General features: G+C 57.0%; 1 protein-coding gene across 2 annotated transcripts; it reads right to left on the bottom strand.

Moving 5' to 3' along the window:
* Positions 1-1297: 1297 nt before the first annotated feature.
* NR4A1 (nuclear receptor subfamily 4 group A member 1) lies at positions 1298-16361 on the bottom strand. 2 transcript variants are annotated; one of them, XM_036251673.1, is made up of 7 exons: positions 16219-16361; positions 5819-6695; positions 4871-5000; positions 4428-4579; positions 3898-4100; positions 3633-3811; positions 1298-2111 (listed from the first exon to the last, which is right to left on the bottom strand). In XM_036251673.1, the coding sequence occupies exons 2-7, from the start codon at positions 6692-6694 to the stop codon at positions 1855-1857; spliced, it is 1797 nt and encodes a 598-aa protein (XP_036107566.1). In that variant the 5' UTR covers position 6695; positions 16219-16361; the 3' UTR covers positions 1298-1854. The 2 variants fall into 2 exon arrangements, with proteins under 2 accessions (XP_036107566.1, XP_036107565.1); XM_036251672.1 differs by lacking the exon at positions 16219-16361 and adding an exon at positions 9377-9488.
* Positions 16362-17785: the final 1424 nt, after the last annotated feature.

Consider the following 17785-nt stretch of genomic DNA (forward strand, 5'->3'; position numbering starts at 1 on the left):
GCTGGGGGTGGCCGTCACCCTGCCCAGACCCCCGGGCTCCCCATCTCGCCTACATGTGGATGATTCAGGAGGCCTGGGGCTGGACTGTCTTTCCAGAACCCAAGTGAGGGCATGTGGCTGGGGCCCCTTGGCGACCTGCAGACGGGCTGGCACACTGGGGAGGCCTGTGACCCGTCCTACTCCTGAGCAGAGCCCTATTCTGTTTGATTTCCATCCAACAGGAGCTGCCCTTATCCAGCCAGGGGCCAGGGGAGGTGGGGACTCATCCAGGAGGTCGTCCTGGGCCAGGGAAACTATGGGTTGTAAGGAACAGGTGTGAGGGGCGCTGCCTTCAGGGTCCTGAGAAGGAAATTGTGAGGCTGCCCGGCACTGAGCGCTGGGAAGGGAGCTGGATGCTGCTTGGCCAGCGGCCTTGGGCCTCGGGTTGGGGTCGATCTAAATTCACATTTCTCAAAAGAGTGGCCTCAGAGCACCTGCCTCACAAGCACCTGGGTGCTTGGTCAAAGTTCGGATTCATGGCCCCACCCTTCACCAATCAGTTTGTGGTGTTTTTGTTTTTTTTTAGAGAGTAAGAGAGAGAGAAACATCAATTTGTTGTTCCACTTATTCATGCATTCACTGGTTGATTCTTGTATGTGCCCCCAGCGGGGAGAGCAAATCTGCAACCTTGGTGTATCGGGATGACGCTCTAACCAACTGAGGTACCCGGCCAGGGCCACCCATCCAAGTCTCTGAGGTAGAGTCTAGAAGTCTGCATTTTAAGCCAGCTGATAAAGCAACTGATGAACTTGGGAGTTGGAAAACCTACCCGGGGACACGTGGGCCCAGGTAGGGACCTCAGAACAATCCTCTTGCCAAGGTGTCAAGGCCTGTCAGGAACCTGGATCTCGTTGCTGGGTGTGAGGCATGTGGGGGAGGAATGTTGAAGATGAGGATGGAAAAAAACGTAGACTGAATAACAGCTGCTGCCATCGCCGGGCTGCCCTGTGCCCGGCCAGTGCTAAGCACCACGCCCACACTCCCGAATTCCAGCAGCAGCACGAGGCGGGCTACGCCCCTTTCTGTTGGACAGATGTGGAAGCCAGATCAGAGATCGTTGCCCCAGGTTAGGGCCGCCACGCTCTTGTTTCCTGCCCCGTGGGCTCCACGGCAGGCCCCGTCCACCAGACGTGAGATCATGGCAGTAAACGGAGGCCCGTGAGCTCAGGTTGGTAACACGGAGATTCATCTAGTCACCTGTCTCTTACGTAATTGTGGGGGGTAGTGGGGTGGTCAGAGAGAGACAGGAAATCAGTTTCAGCTACATGTCTATTTTTTATTCAATATATTAAATATATTAATCAGAAAAGTCACATACTATAAATCCAGGAAAATACACAAATATAAATGTCAGAATCTGTCATTTGTCTTCCTCCTAGAGTGAGTTTCTGTACATGTGGACGGAGGTGGGAAGAGAGGGCCAGTAGGAAGAGGCTGGGAAAGGCTTGCCCAGGCTGGTGGGTCCCATCCCTCCCTCTCAACCGCCTCCCCCGAACCTCAACCTCTTCCTTCCTGTATTTACAGCAGCATTTGGCTTATTTACAGCACAGCAGTGTGTGTTAAAAATGGCTTATCTTACAAAAACATGAGGGCAGGGCTGGGGTGGAGGGTAAGACAAATAGTAGGGGTCTCCCCTATGAATGCATCCCCCTCCCCCAGGGGGTGACCTCCCAGAGCATGTGAGGAGGCCAGTCAGTCTGCAGCGCCAGCCCAGGCAGGGTGTGGTGCTCCGGGGATCCAAGGGCCATGAGCTCAAGGCACGTGGGGTGGTGCAGGAGTGAGCATACACAGTGCACACGTGTTCCCAGGCTGCGGTCAGAAGGGCAGCGTCTCCATAAAGATCTTGTCGACAATGGGTGGAGGGGGCACCAAGTCCTCCAGCTTGAGGTAGAAGATGCGCTGCAGGCCCTGGGTGCAAAGGGTCCGTAGCTCGGGCAGCTTGCCCAGCAGGCGTGACAGGCAGCTGGCCGGCTGGGGCTCGCCCGCCACAGCCGAGATGTGCTCCTTCAGGCAGCTGGCAATGCGGTTCTGCAGCTCCTCCACCCGCCGAGGCTCCTGCAGCCCGTGTCGGTCTGTGAGGAGGGCACGGGATTAACCACCCATCTGAGCACCGGACCCCTCCAAGACCTGGCCTCCCCCAGGCCTCTGGAACTGTTGCCACTGACTGTCCCTCACACTCCTCTGTACTTGCAAAAGCACATATGCACACATGAGGCCATTTTTGAGCCTCAGAAGTCTAGGAAGGCAGTAACACTCATTATCCTCATCTTCCCAGGGAGAAACTGAGGCCGAGAGGTTAAATGACTTGCCCAAGGTCACAAGAAAGAAAGAAAATCCTAGCCAAGTTTTTTTCACTAGGCCAGTGTTTTTTCCCCAAGCTATTTCAAGAAGCCCTGGAGTTGAGCGGAGGTGTCCTAGAGGCCACCTCCAGGGAAAGCTGGCCTCAGACCCCCCCACCGCCTCTGGCCCAGAGCCTCAGATTCTGTCCTATGTAGCCGGGTCTCCTGTGAGGTTTAAGTAACATGGGATGGGGGCAGATTCTGGTGCTTTAACAAATAAAACAGAGAAATATGAAAACCTCCACATTTCACATCCAGAATCCATCCTGCCTAGTTATATTTACATAAAGCACACAACAAGCACAGGTAACCCATGCTGTCAGAGGGCAGGTTGGCAGTCACCTTGGGGCACCAGGAGGACTTTGGGTGGTCTGGTCATGTCTGCATCTTGATCTAGGTGCCACTACATGAGTATGCTTAGTTTGGGAAAATTTATCACTTGTGCAATTATGCAACATAATTCAGTAAGACCTATTTTTTATCCTCACCTGAGGACATTTTTTATTTTACATTTATCTTCAGATAGAGCGGGAGGGAGAGAGGGAGGAAGAGAGAGAGAGAAACATCGATGTAAGAGAGACACACTGACTGGCTGCCACCCACACAACCCCAACTGGGGCCGGGGCCAAACTGCAACCGAGGTACGTGCCCTCAGTGGGAACCGAACCCGCGTCTCTCTGGGCCGCGGACTGACGCTCTAACCGCTGAGCAAAACCAGCCAAGGCAATTCAGTAAGACTTTAAAAAGAAAAAAACAGCCCTGGCCAATTTGGGTTAGCGGTTAGAGCATCGGCCCTTGGACCAAAGAGTTGCAGGTTCAATTCTGGTCAAGGGCACATACCTGGGTTGCGATTTGAGCCCCAGCCCTGGTTGGGGACGTGGAGGAGGCAACCAATTGATGTGTCTCTCTAGAGCAGATGTTTCTCTCTTTCTCTCTCTCTCTCTCTCTCTCTCTCTCTTCCTCCCTCCCTCCCACTCTATCTAAAAATCAATGGGAAAATATCCTCAGGTGAGGATTACAAAAAAGAAAACACAACCCTAGGCCGCACACAATACCTACACAGTCTGGATACTGGGTGACCTGGGATCATTCACAAACTGGCCTGAGCTTCGCAGCAGTGTTGCTCTGAGCAAGTGCTTGCCCCTCTCTGCATCTCGTCACCCTCACCTCACAATGTGAGGGCCTAGGACGTGTCAGATGCTAGCCCACCCAGGGCCCGCAAGCCCTCCCCAACCTCCGGGACAGGCCACTCACCTGTGATGAGGACAAGCGCAGAGAGGCAGGCGAAGGCGGGGACATCGACAACCAAGCTGTGCAGGGACCGAGAGAAGGCCAGAATGCCATCGATCCAGTCGCCGAAGCCTCGGGTGCACTGCAGCCGGTGCAGCACCAGGCCGGAGCAGAAGATGAGCTTCCCCTCCGCTGGCTTAGACCTGGCAGGTGGGGACACGGATGATGGTCGGTGGGGCTCCAGGGCAGGGCAGCAGGGGAGGGGCTGGGCAGAGAGCAGGCAGCTCACCGGTAGGCCAGGCGGAGGATGAAGAGCTCCAGGAAGGCTGACTCTAGCAGCAGGTCCTGGTCGCCTGGGCACAGTTCTGCGAAGCCAGGGATCTTCTCGGCCCACTTGCGGATGACCTCCAGGGACCCCGAGAGCAGGTCGTAGAACTGCTGCACGTCCCTGGCATCCTCCTTCCCAAAGTGGGGCAGCACCAGCTCCTGGAACTAGGGGCGGTCCAGTGGAGTCAGCACCCACGCAGGGCCCCGGACCAGGGCCACCATGTACAGTCACATCATGCATCAGAGGCCAGATCCCGGGGGTGAGAGAGGAACTGAGATTCCGCCCACCTCGTGCCTGCCAATTCTCAATATTCACCAGGGCAGAGGCTGCCAGGAGCACATTTTTCTAACTGGCCACCCACCCACCCAAGGGGGTACATTTTTTCCATCTGGTCAGCCCACAGGGGCTCCTCTTTTTTCCATTTGTCCAACAACTAGGGAGGGGCCTTTTCTAACACGCTCAAAGGCACTGGCTGCGGCTGGTGGGCTCACCTTGGAGTAGTCCAGTTTGGCTGTGCTGGGCCCTGAGTCCAGGTGCGCCCGGACCAGGGAGGTGAGGAGATTGGCAGGGGAGGCATCGGGGGGCTGCCTGGGCTTTGAAGGGAGCCGCCCCCGCCGCCCCTTCAGGCTGTCAGTCCGGACAACTGCAAAGCAATGGCAGGGATGAGGAAGGGAGGAAGAGACCCAGGAAAGGGCCTCTCAGCCCAGGCCGTGTACAACAGTGCTGGGAAGCACCAAGGATCTAGAGCCCCTGAGACCCAGGGGCCCTACAGGGACCACCCCCATAAGCAAGGCAGGTGGACCAGAGGTGGGGGAGAAATATGGTCCAGGTGTGCCCTCCCCGGCGGCCCACCAGGATGGACGCCTGGGGGGCTCTGCCTGCCCCGCCCCATCCGCCCAGCCTCTGCCCTGCCAGCCCTACCCCAGCCACCCACCTTCCTTCACCATGCCCACAGCCAGGCACTTCTGGAAGCGGCAGAACTGGCAGCGGTTCCGCCGCCTCTTGTCCACAGGGCAGTCCTTGTTAGCCAAGCAGATGTACTTGGCATTTTTTTGCACTGTGCGCTGGAGAGGGGACAACACGGAACAGGCTGTCAGAGCGTGTGGGGAGGGGGAGCCCGGGGAGGGGACCGTCCAGATCCTGCTGCCATCGTAGACAAAAGCACTCTCTGTTCACAGCTATTTTTCTAACATTTGGGTGGCAGGGGAGGGAGAGGTGGAAGGGTGGGGGAAGAAAGAAAAAGTCTTGGGGACATTGGGGAAGGTTTCTACATCAGGAGGAAGACCCCCAGGTCGCCAGACTGGGGGCTAGGGACTCCCTGCAGCCCAGACACCTGTACTTCTCATGTGCCTGCATCCTCCTGTCCCTTCCTCGGGGCAGACTAGAGAGGGCCGAGGAGGGGTGGAGGGGGGTGGTGACGGGAAGCTAAGCAGGCACCCAGAGCTGGGACAAACACACAGCCTGTTCCCAAGTCCACCCCCAGCCCTAGAGCACCAAGCCCTCTTCCTTTCATCTTGTGCCAGGAACACAAGCGCCCGGGGCCCCCTTCCCACCAGAGCCTTGACTGGGAGGACGGGCAGAGGAAAACCAGAGGCTGACCATTAGAACATACCCTCCTGGGTACCCCTGCGCCCAGCCCTCTGCCCATGTCTCACACCTCTCTCCATCACACTGCAGTCCCACTGGCCGGCCGTGCATGCCCCAGTACATGAAAGGTCCCAGCCCCTGCTATCTCCTGGGGACCTACTGGGACGGGTTACCCCTTCCTGAAAAGCCAGACTAACTGGGAGAACCCATGGGAGGCCACCACAGACCCCACTGGGGTGAGAGATCAACCTGTTCCCACTGGTCATAAAAAGCCACACCCAGGGCAGCCTAGTACCTTGAAGAAGCCCTTGCAGCCCTCACACGTGCGGACGCCGTAATGCTGGCATGAAGCATTGTCCCCGCATACGGCGCAGCGGCCCTCGCTTGCACCGGGGGCCCCACTCCGGGACTTGGCTGAGGTCACAGGCACATTCAGCATCCCTGGGCCATCAAGGTGTGGAGAAGTAGGCACCAGGCCTGGGAAAGTCGTTGGCATGGAATAGCTCTCTCCCTCCACCAGCTGGTGGGTGGCCTGTGAGGGGAACAGCTTCAGGGGACTCTGGGCCAGGCTGGGGCTGGGGCCAGCGGGGGTGCTGAAGGAAAAGAAGGCGGGCGGCTGGGGCGGCCCAGGAGCCTTGGGCAGCTGCTCTGTCCATGCCCGCAGGCTTTCGTAAGTCTGGTTGGGTGAGAAGGGGCCAAAGGAGCTGTCCCAGGGAGAGAGCTGGGGTGGCTGAAGGCCGGGCGTGGGCGGTGACGGGGCTGAGCAGGGACTGCCATAGTAGTCGGAGCCGCTGGAGGACAAGGTCTCGTCTAGCGGGCCGCTCAGGGCGCCGGGGTAGCAGCCATACACCTGGAAGTCCTCAAACTTGAAAGAAGCAGAGGCAGGGGAGGTGGCTGAGGATGACGATGTGGAGGAGGCCGAGGAGGAGGCTGAGGAGGATGGCTGGGCTGTTCCAGGCAGCTGGTAGAGGAAGGTGTCAAACTCCCCTGTGTAGCCATCCATGAAGGTGCTGAAGCTGGGCAGGGCCGTAGGGGCAGTGGGAGCTGCATCTGGGCTGGCCAGGTCCATGATGGGCTTGCTGAGCTCGGGGGTCAGGGGGTCGCTTGCCAGGTGGTCACGGGGTCCTGGGCTTGGTGCTGGTGTCCCATATTGGGCTTGGATACAGGGCATTCTGGAGAGAGAAGACACCAAGGTGAGGAGTCAGTGAGAGAAGCCTAAAGCCTGACCTCCAAGCACAGACCCCTGAGCGGCCATGTGGCAGGAATACCAGCCAGGCATGGGATCCTGAGTGTTAGGGTCATAGCCCACCACAGACCCAGGAGTCCTGGCCCCCAGCCAGAGTACCATCTCGACTTCCTTGTCACAAAAAGCCCCCAAGCAAAGGCCCAGCAAGAGTGGTCTCACTCGGAAGGCCAGCCACACCCAGTCAGCCTGGGAACCCTTGGGAAGGCATCCAGCCAGAATTTCTCTGCTGGAACAGGGGGAAGCTGTGTTCCTCCAGCGCCCTGCCCTCCCTCACTGGGTAAGGCACGGGTGGGGGCTGGGAGAAGGGTGGGTGGGAGAGGCAGCCAGGCTCAGCCTTAGCCCAGTCCCCAGGAACAGATATGTTATTTCTCCAATCTGGCACTTCTGGGAATATTCCCAGGCACCGCCCAGCCTCTGCAAACCCCTTCGTCTCTCCCCACAGTGCTGAGAGAAAGGACATCCTGCAAATGGAAGAGGAGCTGGGATTGAAGTACCCACTGCCTAAGAGGGAGGCTTAAGCAGCCATGAACCTGTCTCCTATCCCTGCCCTACATACTGAGCGAAGGCTGCAGATCCCACATGCACCCTGGTCCTGCCATCTGGGAATGGGTACCCACTCTGCACTTGCCTAGGATTCTCCCAGAGGCAAAGAGGAAGAGAGCCCAGGCCTCCTCACCCAGGCCCCAGCTCCCCAGTGGATTGGGTAACTTGGCTCCAGACCTTCAAAGGCCATATGCTGAAGAGAGGCCGAGGGGAGGCAGGAGAGAGAACAGCCCCCTGGACATCCAGGAGAATGGACAGCCCCTAAGAGGAATTTCTCTGCTACCCCCAAAGCATTTTTGTCTGTGATTTTTCTAAGAGAACTCTCGGGGCCCACCAGAAGACTTGAGGTGGCTATGCAGGGAGAAGGAGCCTGCTGGGGGGAGGGTGGAAGACATCCTCCCTGTCTGGGTCCCTCTACCAAAGAGTGTCTGTGCTCTGAAAACTTCAGAAGCTCAGACAAAGGGGATTATTCCCCCAATCCTAAGCAGCCACAAGGAGCAGAGATAGCATCATTCAGGGGGATCCTTAAGTTCCCAGATTGGTCATAACCTCCATGCCTGGGCTCTGGCCTCAGCAGTCAGGGAGGGAAAGTGGGCAGGAGAGCAAGCTGGAAGAGAGCACCATAATCAAGGGGGATAGCGGGAAGGGGCAAAGGCTGGCACCACCTCCTGGCCAAGAGCCCAAGGACTCCTCTGCTGCTAGCCTTTCTCCCACCTCCATGGGCCCTAGACAGGGCAGCACCACCCCTAACTTAACACTCCCACAACCGACCCAGACAATAGAGCCCCTGGAAGCTCTGGCCCCACCCACCCAGTGGCACCTGTGCACAGGCACACAGCACCTGTGAGCGATAAGGGTGGCCACGTCTGCCTACACTAGGAGAGCCTGGGCAGGGATGGGTTTGGGGTGGAGGAGAGGCGCAGCCACGAAGGGCTGGGCGTTCCAGCTTTATTCAAATCCTGTTTCTCCACTTGGGCGTCCCACATCCGGATCAACCCCCACCAACCTATACCCCCACCCCCATGCAGGTACTTAATGGCACAAGATACGGACCCACAGGGGGGTGGGGACGACAGCACAGTCCCACAGGGAGGGAGGAGGAAGAGGCGGGGTTGAAGGAGGGAGGGGGAGAATCCGGCTTCAGGCAGGTCCTGGCAACAGTGTGGCTTGCACCTGTTATGCTGAACCCGCCTCGGGCTGCACCTTACCTGTAAGATTCTACAAGGACTATGGGGGTAGAGATGTGGGGTATCCTCCAGATAGTACCACACCAGAGACTCCAACATTAGCAACTGACATCCAAGATCCCCAGGGACCAGGGTTTCCACATCACACACACACACACACACACACACACACACAGAGGATCCGCTACAGCTAAAACAATCTTCCTTGTTCTTCCAGAGATCCTGCTCCTGTCCCAAGAAGACTCGTTTATTCCAGCAGCACCCCCTCCACTGTTCAGTCACCAGTGCTGGCCATTTCCTTGGGCAACCCAGAGGTCTCCTAACATAGTTCAAGCAGAAACTTCTGGCTGTATCCCTGAAAACGAAGTCCTAGCCTCTAAAGTGTTAAGAAAACTACTAGGAGCACAGGGAGGGGGCTGACAAGCTGGAAGGAAGGAGACCCTTTTGGAAATCCAATCCCAGTAGGAGCCGGATGGATCTCAGCTACTGAAGTTCTATGAACCTTTTCCCACACTGTACTGAGAACCCCATCAGGACCTCAGTCCAGAGCACCTCTGGGAGACTGAACTACAACCAGCTTCCTACTGGACAGGTCCTGACTCCTGGCGCCAACCCTAAGCCCCTGAGGCTTCCACCTTGCGCTGACACTCCCCCACCCCCGTTACCCCTGCACCAAGTAGACTCTAGCCCAATCCGGGTCCTCGTCCCGTTCCAATCGCTCTGCACCAACGCCAGAGTTGCACCCTACACCCGTCCTCCTGCATGATGACCTTACAACATCCTTTCTACTCGCGCGTACACACATCTCCATGCAACATCCTGAAAACCCAGAACAGAGAGCTCTGATAAGCTTCACGCTCCCGGTGGGAGTACCTACCCGGCCGGCTTCTGCTCCCCCAGCCCGAGACCAGCGCCCCGAGTCGAAGCCTGGTCCGGAGTGCGCTCCTGCGGTCCTGCACACTCCCCCAACTTTCGCAGCCTCTGCCACTGGGGCTCCCCGGCGCAGCCAACCCTCCTCTTAAGCGCTCCGTGGCGCACGGAGAGGGGCGGGGGCGCCTCTGACGCACGGCCGGCGAGCCCTGGCCATACAAGGGCGCGGGGGGCGGGGCGGTTCCGGCGAGAGGCGGCGCGGGCCGGGGAGCCCGAGGGGGCGGAGCAAGAGGGGGGCCTGGAATGTCTGCGCGGGTGACGCACGCGGGGTTCCATTGACGCAGGGAGCGCGGACTGTTTGATCTATAAATAGTCTCCTCGCGCCTGCCTCGCCAGCTAAAAATAGCAGCTCGTGGACTCCCGAGGCTCCCCCCGCGGGACCCGAGACCCGGCCCGTGGTCCCCAGATCCGAAATAACCGGCCCGGAGAGCCAGAACCGGAGGAGAGGGCGCTCTAGAGCTGTGGCCGCAGGGCTTCCCCAACGAGGATCTCCTCACCCTTCAGCTGCTCCCGGGAGCCCCGACCGCGCCCGCTCCCTCCAGCTCCCTCGGCCCGCTCTGCCTTGCACCCTCACAAGTCCTTCCGGGAGGCCTGGGACCGAGGCGGGCAACCCAGGGACACACCCGAGGGACCTGCGCCCCCCGCCTCAGCCCTGTGCACTTGACCAGCCTTCCCCCGCAGTCTCCCCAGCAGGGTCGGGCTGACAGGTTGCCCCAAGGCTCAGTCAGAGCCTTATTCGCTTCCCCCAATTTCCTATGCCAACTGCTTTCCCGAGAGCAGGGGTTTGCCAGGCCGAAGAGGGGCCCGTGGGCTCTACTCCACCCGCTGAACTTCATTTCTCACCCCCTCCACAATCCCTTCCAGGTTGAGCGAACTCTAGTGGGAAATCACCGAATTTCAGAATCGGGTGGAGCCTGAGAAATCTTTTCGAATTTGTGCAGGCTCTTCCCCATTTTATAAATAAACGGGCTCAGAAATATGGCTTGCTCAAGGTCACACAGAAAGGTGGTGGCCCCCGGGGGTGCAATCCAGGGCCACTGACTGCATCTCCAGAGGATCATTTCTCGCCTTCCTCTGTCCCTAACAAGGGATTTCCCACACTCCCACCTCACCTCCAACACCTGTGGAAAGAGTAGCTCTATAGGAGCAGGAAGCGCCTTCCAGGGATATCTCAGGGCACAGACCAGGCTGCAGTCACCTGGAACCTTCCCTGGTTTGGCTGTCGCCCCTCCACCCCCGTTCTTCTCCTAGCCTGGGGAGCCCTCACCTGCTAGGTAAGAGAGAAAGGAAGGGCCCATATTCATAAAGAAGAGAGAGAGAGAAAGGGGGGGGGAGACTGGGGCCCCAGCCAGCCCCCTTCTCCCCTGCAAGTCAACATGAAGAGTTTCACTTCCACTGAGCCTGCACCCATGGACCCTACTCACTCATCGTGTCATCCTACAGCAATCCCCTCTACCCTTAAGGCACTTCCTGCTCCTCACCTCCACCCTCATCTCCACCTCAGTTTCCCCACACCCTTGTCTCCAGCCCCCACTTCTGCCCACTTTAAGGTCCTGCCAGCACCTGGAACTTCAACTGTTCTAGGCAGTGCTTGTCATCTGTGCACTTCCTGCCCATCACCCCATCTCTGCTCCTGATGCCCCATATGCAGCTTTTCATTTTTTTCCTAAAATTATATTTTGGTACATCTCTCGGACCCCCAGTTCCTACTGCCGCCACAGGCATGCCTCACTGTGTACCTGAACAAAGCAGCAGCAGACCAGATGAGTGAGGCCAGCGACCTCCCCTTTTTCTTGCCCAAATCCGAAAACTGCCCCTTAACCAGCCTGTCTCCACTTCCCAAACCCCACCGCCCACCCAGATGAAGCAGTCTTCAGGTAGCCCCAATCCCGTTCAGTGATCCGGGCAGGGCCTGCCAGAACGCCTCCACTACAGCACAGTCTCAGCGTGGACCAGTCTTCAGAGAGCTCTGGCCTTTCCCAAACCATCTTCCAAGACCCTTCAAGGCCACCTGAGTAAAGGTCAGCATGAGCAGGATAATGCCATTGGGACCCATGCAGGATCCCCATGCCACTTAAGCCAAAGTTTTTCTTTATCTTGGGCTTTTGCATAAGATTTTGCTTAAGAAAAAAAGGATTCAGCTTTAAAAAAAAAAAAAAAAAGGTTTGAACCACTGATATAATTCATGTCCTCTCATTTTGCAGATTAGGACCCAAGGGCTCCCAGAGGATCTGTACCCTGCTCCAGTGCACACAGAAAGCCTGGGCTGGTGGAACTAGGCTTGCCACCCAGCCCTCACCCCACCCTGGGACGCCTCCTTCCACCCAACCGGACCTTCCTCAAAACATAAAAATAATTTTAATATGTCAGCAAAAGAAGATTTGCCAGATCAGCATTCTTGCCTCCATCCCCCACCAGCCAAACAGGTGTATTAGCTGTGTGTGCTCAAGCCCAGCCTTAACAGTTCTTTGAGAGCTGGGCCCGAGCACCTGCCTTCCTCCCCACCACTTTCCATCTGTAAAAAGCAGCACAGACCATCCCTACTCTCCCATGGGGAGTGGGGAGGCCCACCCAGGAGTCCCAGGGAACTCAAGTGTGTTGAGAAGCTGTCCAGGGCCCTGACCTAAATCTCTGCATCTCAGCACCAGCCTCCAGATGTATGTCTGCAGCCCGAGCCCCACCTTCCCCTGCTGCTGCAGGTTTGGGGGCTGCAGTCTTGCAGAGGGGAGTGGAGGCAACTGCACTTGCCACGTGGCCATGCGTGTGGAGGTGGGGGGTGCTGGGAGGTCTGAACACACTACACTCTGAAAATGGAGAAAGGGGCAGAGTCCCTTTGTGGGAGCACAGCCAGGACCACCCATTGGGCACCCATGTGGAGCAGCTGGCTGAAGACAAAGGGGAGAGAGGTGAGAGGGGCTTGGGAACCCCGGGTCTCATCCCTGTTGGCCAGAGGCCCTCCAGCGAGGGTGGGATAGGGCTCTGAAGGGGGAGGGGGCATCTGGCTAAGGTAGGACTGTGGGGAAAAGCATACCTGATGCAGACTTTGGGAGGTCTAGAGTATAAGCTGGTCCCAGGCTACACAAAGACTCCTAAAAGATTCTCCCCCCTCAAGAAGTCCAGCCTTCAAGAACAAAAACAGCTCCGGCAGGGGGTGGGGGTATAAGCAATGATGAAGCAGGTAATGATGGGAGAGGTATCCAAAACTGAAGGGGAGAACCAGAGGTAAGGAAGGGCCATGACAGCACAGGAAGGGCAGGGATGGAAGATGTCATACTGGAGACAAGACAGCCACTCACGTCAGACTCCTGCAGCAGGCCCAGCCCACCAATCTGCTCTCATAACTCTCCCGCCTCCCCACTGCCCCTATAGAAGGACTTCGGGCTAAACCTTCCCACCACCACTTGGGCACATTGCCCCTCTTCCTTCTGCTCTAACCCTGCTGATCCTCCAAGAAAGACCTCAGTGCACGTGTCACCCCCTGGATCAGCCCAGCTCAATAATAAGCACCTCCTCGCTGGGGTTTGGGGACATGGGGAATACCAATCAAGGGTCAGCCCAGGGCACTTCATGTGGATTCTTACACTTAACCCTCTCCCCAGCCTTCCAGGTTTGAATTCTGACCTGCATTTTATAAATGAAGAGATGGAGGCTTCGGAGCAGGATTCAAACGCAGGTACCCTAATCCTCAGCTTTGTCTTGGACCCATTGCCCCCTTGTTTCTTATAAGGGCACCACAGAACCAGGTACACACAAGCATGGCCCATAAATTGAAAACAGCAGTGCCCATGAGGGGCCTTTGGAGGGACTGGAAACATTCTAGTTCAATCTGGACATGGTCACCTAGGTGACTCTGTTCACTCTGGAAAAGCCATCAAACTACACTCTTAAAATATCACAACTCATTTGCACACTTATCGGTACATATGTTATATTTTCAAAAATAAGTTTAATTAAAAGTAGCCACACCTCACCCTGGCCAGTGTTGCTCAGTGGTTAGAGTGTTAGCCCATGGATCAAAGGGTCTTGGGTTTAATTCCCAGTCAAGGGCATGTACCTGGGTTGCAGGTTCGATCCCCATTCCGATCGCGGTGTGTGCAAGAGGCAACCAATCGATGTGTCTCTCTCACATCAATGCTTCTTTTTTTTCTCTCTCTCCCTCCCTCCCTTCTACTCTTTTTAAGAATCAATGGAAAAAATATCCTTGGATGAGGATTAACATAAAATAAAAAATACCCATGCCTCAATGAAATCAATATCTATATGCAAATGGTACAGATGCCGCTGGAATTTACTGCGTACAAACTCATTTAAGTGTGTGTTCCTAAAATCACAAACAGTGGCTATTTCTCATTATGTACTTGTTCTATGGACACACTCAGAACACTACTACAGTGAGGAGAGGCCATGATATCTGACATCAGAAAGAAGTCCTCACACAGTATGTTTTCTATCAACACACTATGTTTGCTGAACAACGCACTAGGCCCTTGCCCCTCCTAGTCACATCTTTGGGGACTTATCATGTGTTCAGCTACATCCCTCCCCCACCAATGTGTGAACCTGAGGGCAAGGCCCTGTCTCCTCCAACCTGGCAAGGGGACCCCTCATGCATCCTCAACAGTAAGTAGCCCAGGGCCACCCCAAATAGGCAGCCAGTGGTTCCCCAGGCAAGAGGGAGGGCGTGGTTTGGGGGTGAATAAGGGATGGAGGAAGTGGAACTACGCACCCCTTTCCCATGCTGTCCCCTAGCCTCGAGGTGGCCCCCTCCGCTGCTGAGCAGAGGGCAGGAACTTGCCCTACTTTCACCGAGACCATCCCCACCCACGGGCCTCCACACCCTTCCTTCAGGGTGGGTAGAGGGAGTGAGCTTTGCCTCCTTTCTCTGAGAAGTGGCCAGGGACCTTCCCCTCCTCAGCCCCAGGACCTATGCCTGCCCTGACCTGGCCACTTCCTTTTCCTGCCCTGGCGGTGGGCAGGGGGATTTGTGCTGGGGGCAGGGACACACTGCCTACTGCCCCACGGGGCTTCCCATGGACAGCTCTGAGAACTGAAGATCACAGTGAGGTCCAGGCTGGCAGCTCTGCTCCCCTGGCCCTGGCCCAGGCCCTGCCATGACCACACATGTCGTCATCTCCCTGAAAGCAGGCTCCCAAGGGTGCGGGCAGGTGAGCCACTGCCCCCCACCTCTCACCCCAGCCCCTGGCAGGGGCAAAAGATGGAGGTGCTCTCAGAGGCACCTGTGACCAGGGGCCAGTCCCCTGTCCTCTCTGCACACTGTTTCCTCACCTGTCCAATGCAGACAGCATCACAGTCCCAGTGCTGTGAGAATTCAGTCTGCTAAGAGAAACAGAGCACGTCTGCGCTGCGACTCTAGGGGCCTGCAGCAGGACCCCACGGCAGGCAGGGAAAGGGCACAGACAGAGGGTGCTCAGCTCAACTGGGGAGCTGGCACCCCCTTTCTTTAAGAACCAGAGGAAAACAGTAACTCGTCCCTACCTCTCCCCTTCCAGAGTTTGAGTGGAAGGAAATGAGAGTGTGCCCAGAGCTGTGGCTCCACCCAGCACCAGAAAATTCCAGACTCTGTGCAGCAAGTGCTTCACACTCTGAAGAAATCTAGTTAATTAAGAAAGGCAGGCCTCTCTCCACACAGGTCATCTGCAGTCCAGTGATTTCTTGATCCCCACTGCCCTCTCAGTCCAAAAGGAACGAACATACAGCACAGAGCAGTAAGATTAGACTTCAGGAAGAACAGCCAGAGCTGGGAAACGCAGACAAGATCATGAAGTTCCCTTGGAAAAGGTCAGCCCACACTTCACTGGCACCCTCCTCAAATCCCTTCTGTGCCCCTCCGTCTGCCCAGCTCCTGGCCAGCAGTTCCCTCCTCCACCCCTGGAGGGTCTCCCCCCACCCTGCAGAGCACCCACGCCCACCGAATTCTCCTGCCCCTGCCAGGGTCTCCACCCAGCCACCTTGGGCAAAATTTCAAATTCCAAAATAAAATCCCTCCGATAATGAGCCTCAGCCGGAAAGACTGATGCATTTTCCTATTGTTAAAGTATTTTTAGTCACAGGCTCTGGATTCGTTTAGAGACTCACGTTCAGAAAGGGAAAAAGGTTGTTTTTTTTTTTTTTTTCGGGAACTGAGAAGGAGAGCACCAGCGCCTCCCACGCGAGGAGCTGCCACTTATTCCACGCTGGGCCGAAGCCCTGGCCTGGGGCCTGGCGAGCATGTCTGTGGCAAGCTGGCTGGCGGACTTGCCAGACCTCACTCCAGCTCTGCTTCTCAGACACCGAAACCAGCCGGGAAGCCAGGCAGGGAGAGCACAGCCGGGGTGAGGGGTGAGGGGTGAGGGGCAGCCAAGCCCAGGGGTCTGCCTCCTAGTCCAACCAGCTGAGGGGCCCTGGGGCCCCACTCAAGAGCCAATGCTGAAGTACCCCGAGGGACGCCCAGCTTGTTCCAGCGTCCCTCTCCGGCCCGAGCACACCAGTGCCTTGTCCAGACCCAGGCGACAGAAGAAAAGGCTCAAGACCCTGTTGGAAATCTCCGAGGAAGGAGAGAGATGGCGTCATGTCTCCTGGTCTCAATCACAAAGTGTTCCCAAGTCCAACTCCCATCATCCAACTGCAGTCAAGCCCTTACTCTCATTCCTTGGGATGTCGGCCACCCTTGCTCCCTCCTCCTCCCCGACTCCTCTCGAGGCTACAGAAACCACAAAGCAGACAGTCTCAATGGAACAAGATCCAAATAACCCAGCTCTCATGCCTCAGTTTCCCATTGCTAAAACTCACCGGCTTCCTCTTCATGAGCTGCTTTGAGATCCTGGACAGCTGTGCTGAGGGACAGTCCCAGGCTGGTTGGGGGCTCTTCCCAGCAGCTTCAGGGAGCCCTGAGGGAAGAGACGTGACTACCCAGTCAGCTTGTCCTGCCCGGCCGAAGCTGTGTACCAGCTGAGCGGCTCAGGACGTGGAGCTGTCTCCCAGCCAGCATGTCCTCCTCTGTTTATATAGCAGAAACCAGAGCTGGCCTCTGGGGACAGGGGGAGCTGCCTCAGGGCCCTCTTGGCTGAAGCCTGACTTTGGCCCAGGTCAGCAAGAGCCCAAAATAGTCAACTGACGGGAGCCCCAGTGTGAGCGTGACCCTGGGCCCGTGCCCAGGCCTGGCAGACAGGTGTCCACGTCACAAGACCAGCAGCTCTTGCACTCATGGGGCCCCAGCTGGCAGCCCCTCGGGGTGGCCTTGGCAGTGGATGTGGCATGAGAATTCCATCCAATCACCCAGACAACGAGGTACACACAAGAAATTCTGCCATGGGGGCTACTATGTACCCGGAGGGAAGGCTGGGAGCTCAGAACGTCAGGTTTGAGCTGAGGGTAGAGGTGGGGCTGCGTGAAGGGAAGATACCTGGCCCACTGCTGTCCTCTTCGCTCACGTGCTTCCCAAGCCATGATCTCTGGCTGACCAGAGACACCTGCCTCTCCCACTTACAGTAATTCCTCTTCCTGTCCCCAGCCCAAGGTTGTTGGCACAGAGCCTGCTGCCAGCCTGGGGCCAGGTGCACACCCAGGGCAGCCCCTGGAAAAGGAGGCCCTGCTTCCCAGGGATTTCCCTCTTTCCATCCAGGCTCGATAGACATCCCTCCGTCCCAGCCGCCTCTCTGAGACTCCCTGAACCCTGAACACCGACGCCCAGGAGGCAACGGTGTTTAGGGGGCTAGAGGAGATACTGAGGCAGCTCCTACTTCATCTGAGATCTCTCAAGGCCTGAGGTGGGTGTTGCCCTTTGTTCCTGGGAAAGGAAAGGGAATCACAGGGTCCCTGTCCAGGGTGCCGAGTTGAACTCCCGCTCCTTTGGGTAAGCATGGTAACCAGGATGCTGGTGCCCTTGGCCCCGTCCCAGTGTCTCAGGTCCCCAGGGAAAGGGCTGGGGGAAATCCCATTCCCATACCCCGCCTCTTCCCTGCAGATAGGCCTGGGCCTTCTCTGGAAGCATGCTCAGACAGGAAGGTGTGTCTTCACCAGCAGATCAGGCCTCCAGGCTTGCCTGGGATCTAGGAAGTCTGGATTCTTAGCCTCCTCACTGTAGGACCCTGAAAAGTCCCTTCTCCCCTCTGCAACTCAGTGTTTTCATCCATAAGGCACGGAGGTAAGCTAGATAGCCAAGGATCCCTCTGGTCATGTCCACAAGACTGAGATTTTCTTCTCAAACATAGTGGATGAATAGAGGAGGGCCGGTTTGCTCAGTGGTTAGAGCGTTGGCCCGCGGACCAAAGAGTCTCGAGTTCGCTCCAGTCAAGAGCACGTACCTCAGCTGTGGTTCCTCTCCGGCTCTAGTCTGGGTCGTGCAGGAGGCAACCAA

The sequence above is a fragment of the Molossus molossus genome, unplaced genomic scaffold (genome assembly GCF_014108415.1).
Source record: "Molossus molossus isolate mMolMol1 unplaced genomic scaffold, mMolMol1.p scaffold_m16_p_10, whole genome shotgun sequence".
Lineage (NCBI taxonomy): Eukaryota > Metazoa > Chordata > Mammalia > Chiroptera > Molossidae > Molossus > Molossus molossus.

Coding starts and splice junctions, on each gene's coding strand:
- NR4A1 (XM_036251673.1), bottom strand. CDS start 6,694: ATGCCCTGTATCCAAGCCCAATATGGGACACCAGCACCAAGCCCAGGA. Junction 4,580..4,870: donor TGTGGGCATGGTGAAGGAAG/GTGGGTGGCTGG, acceptor ATTGCTTTGCAG/TTGTCCGGACTGACAGCCTG. Junction 2,112..3,632: donor TGCGCTTGTCCTCATCACAG/GTGAGTGGCCTG, acceptor CCCTCCTCACAG/ACCGACACGGGCTGCAGGAG.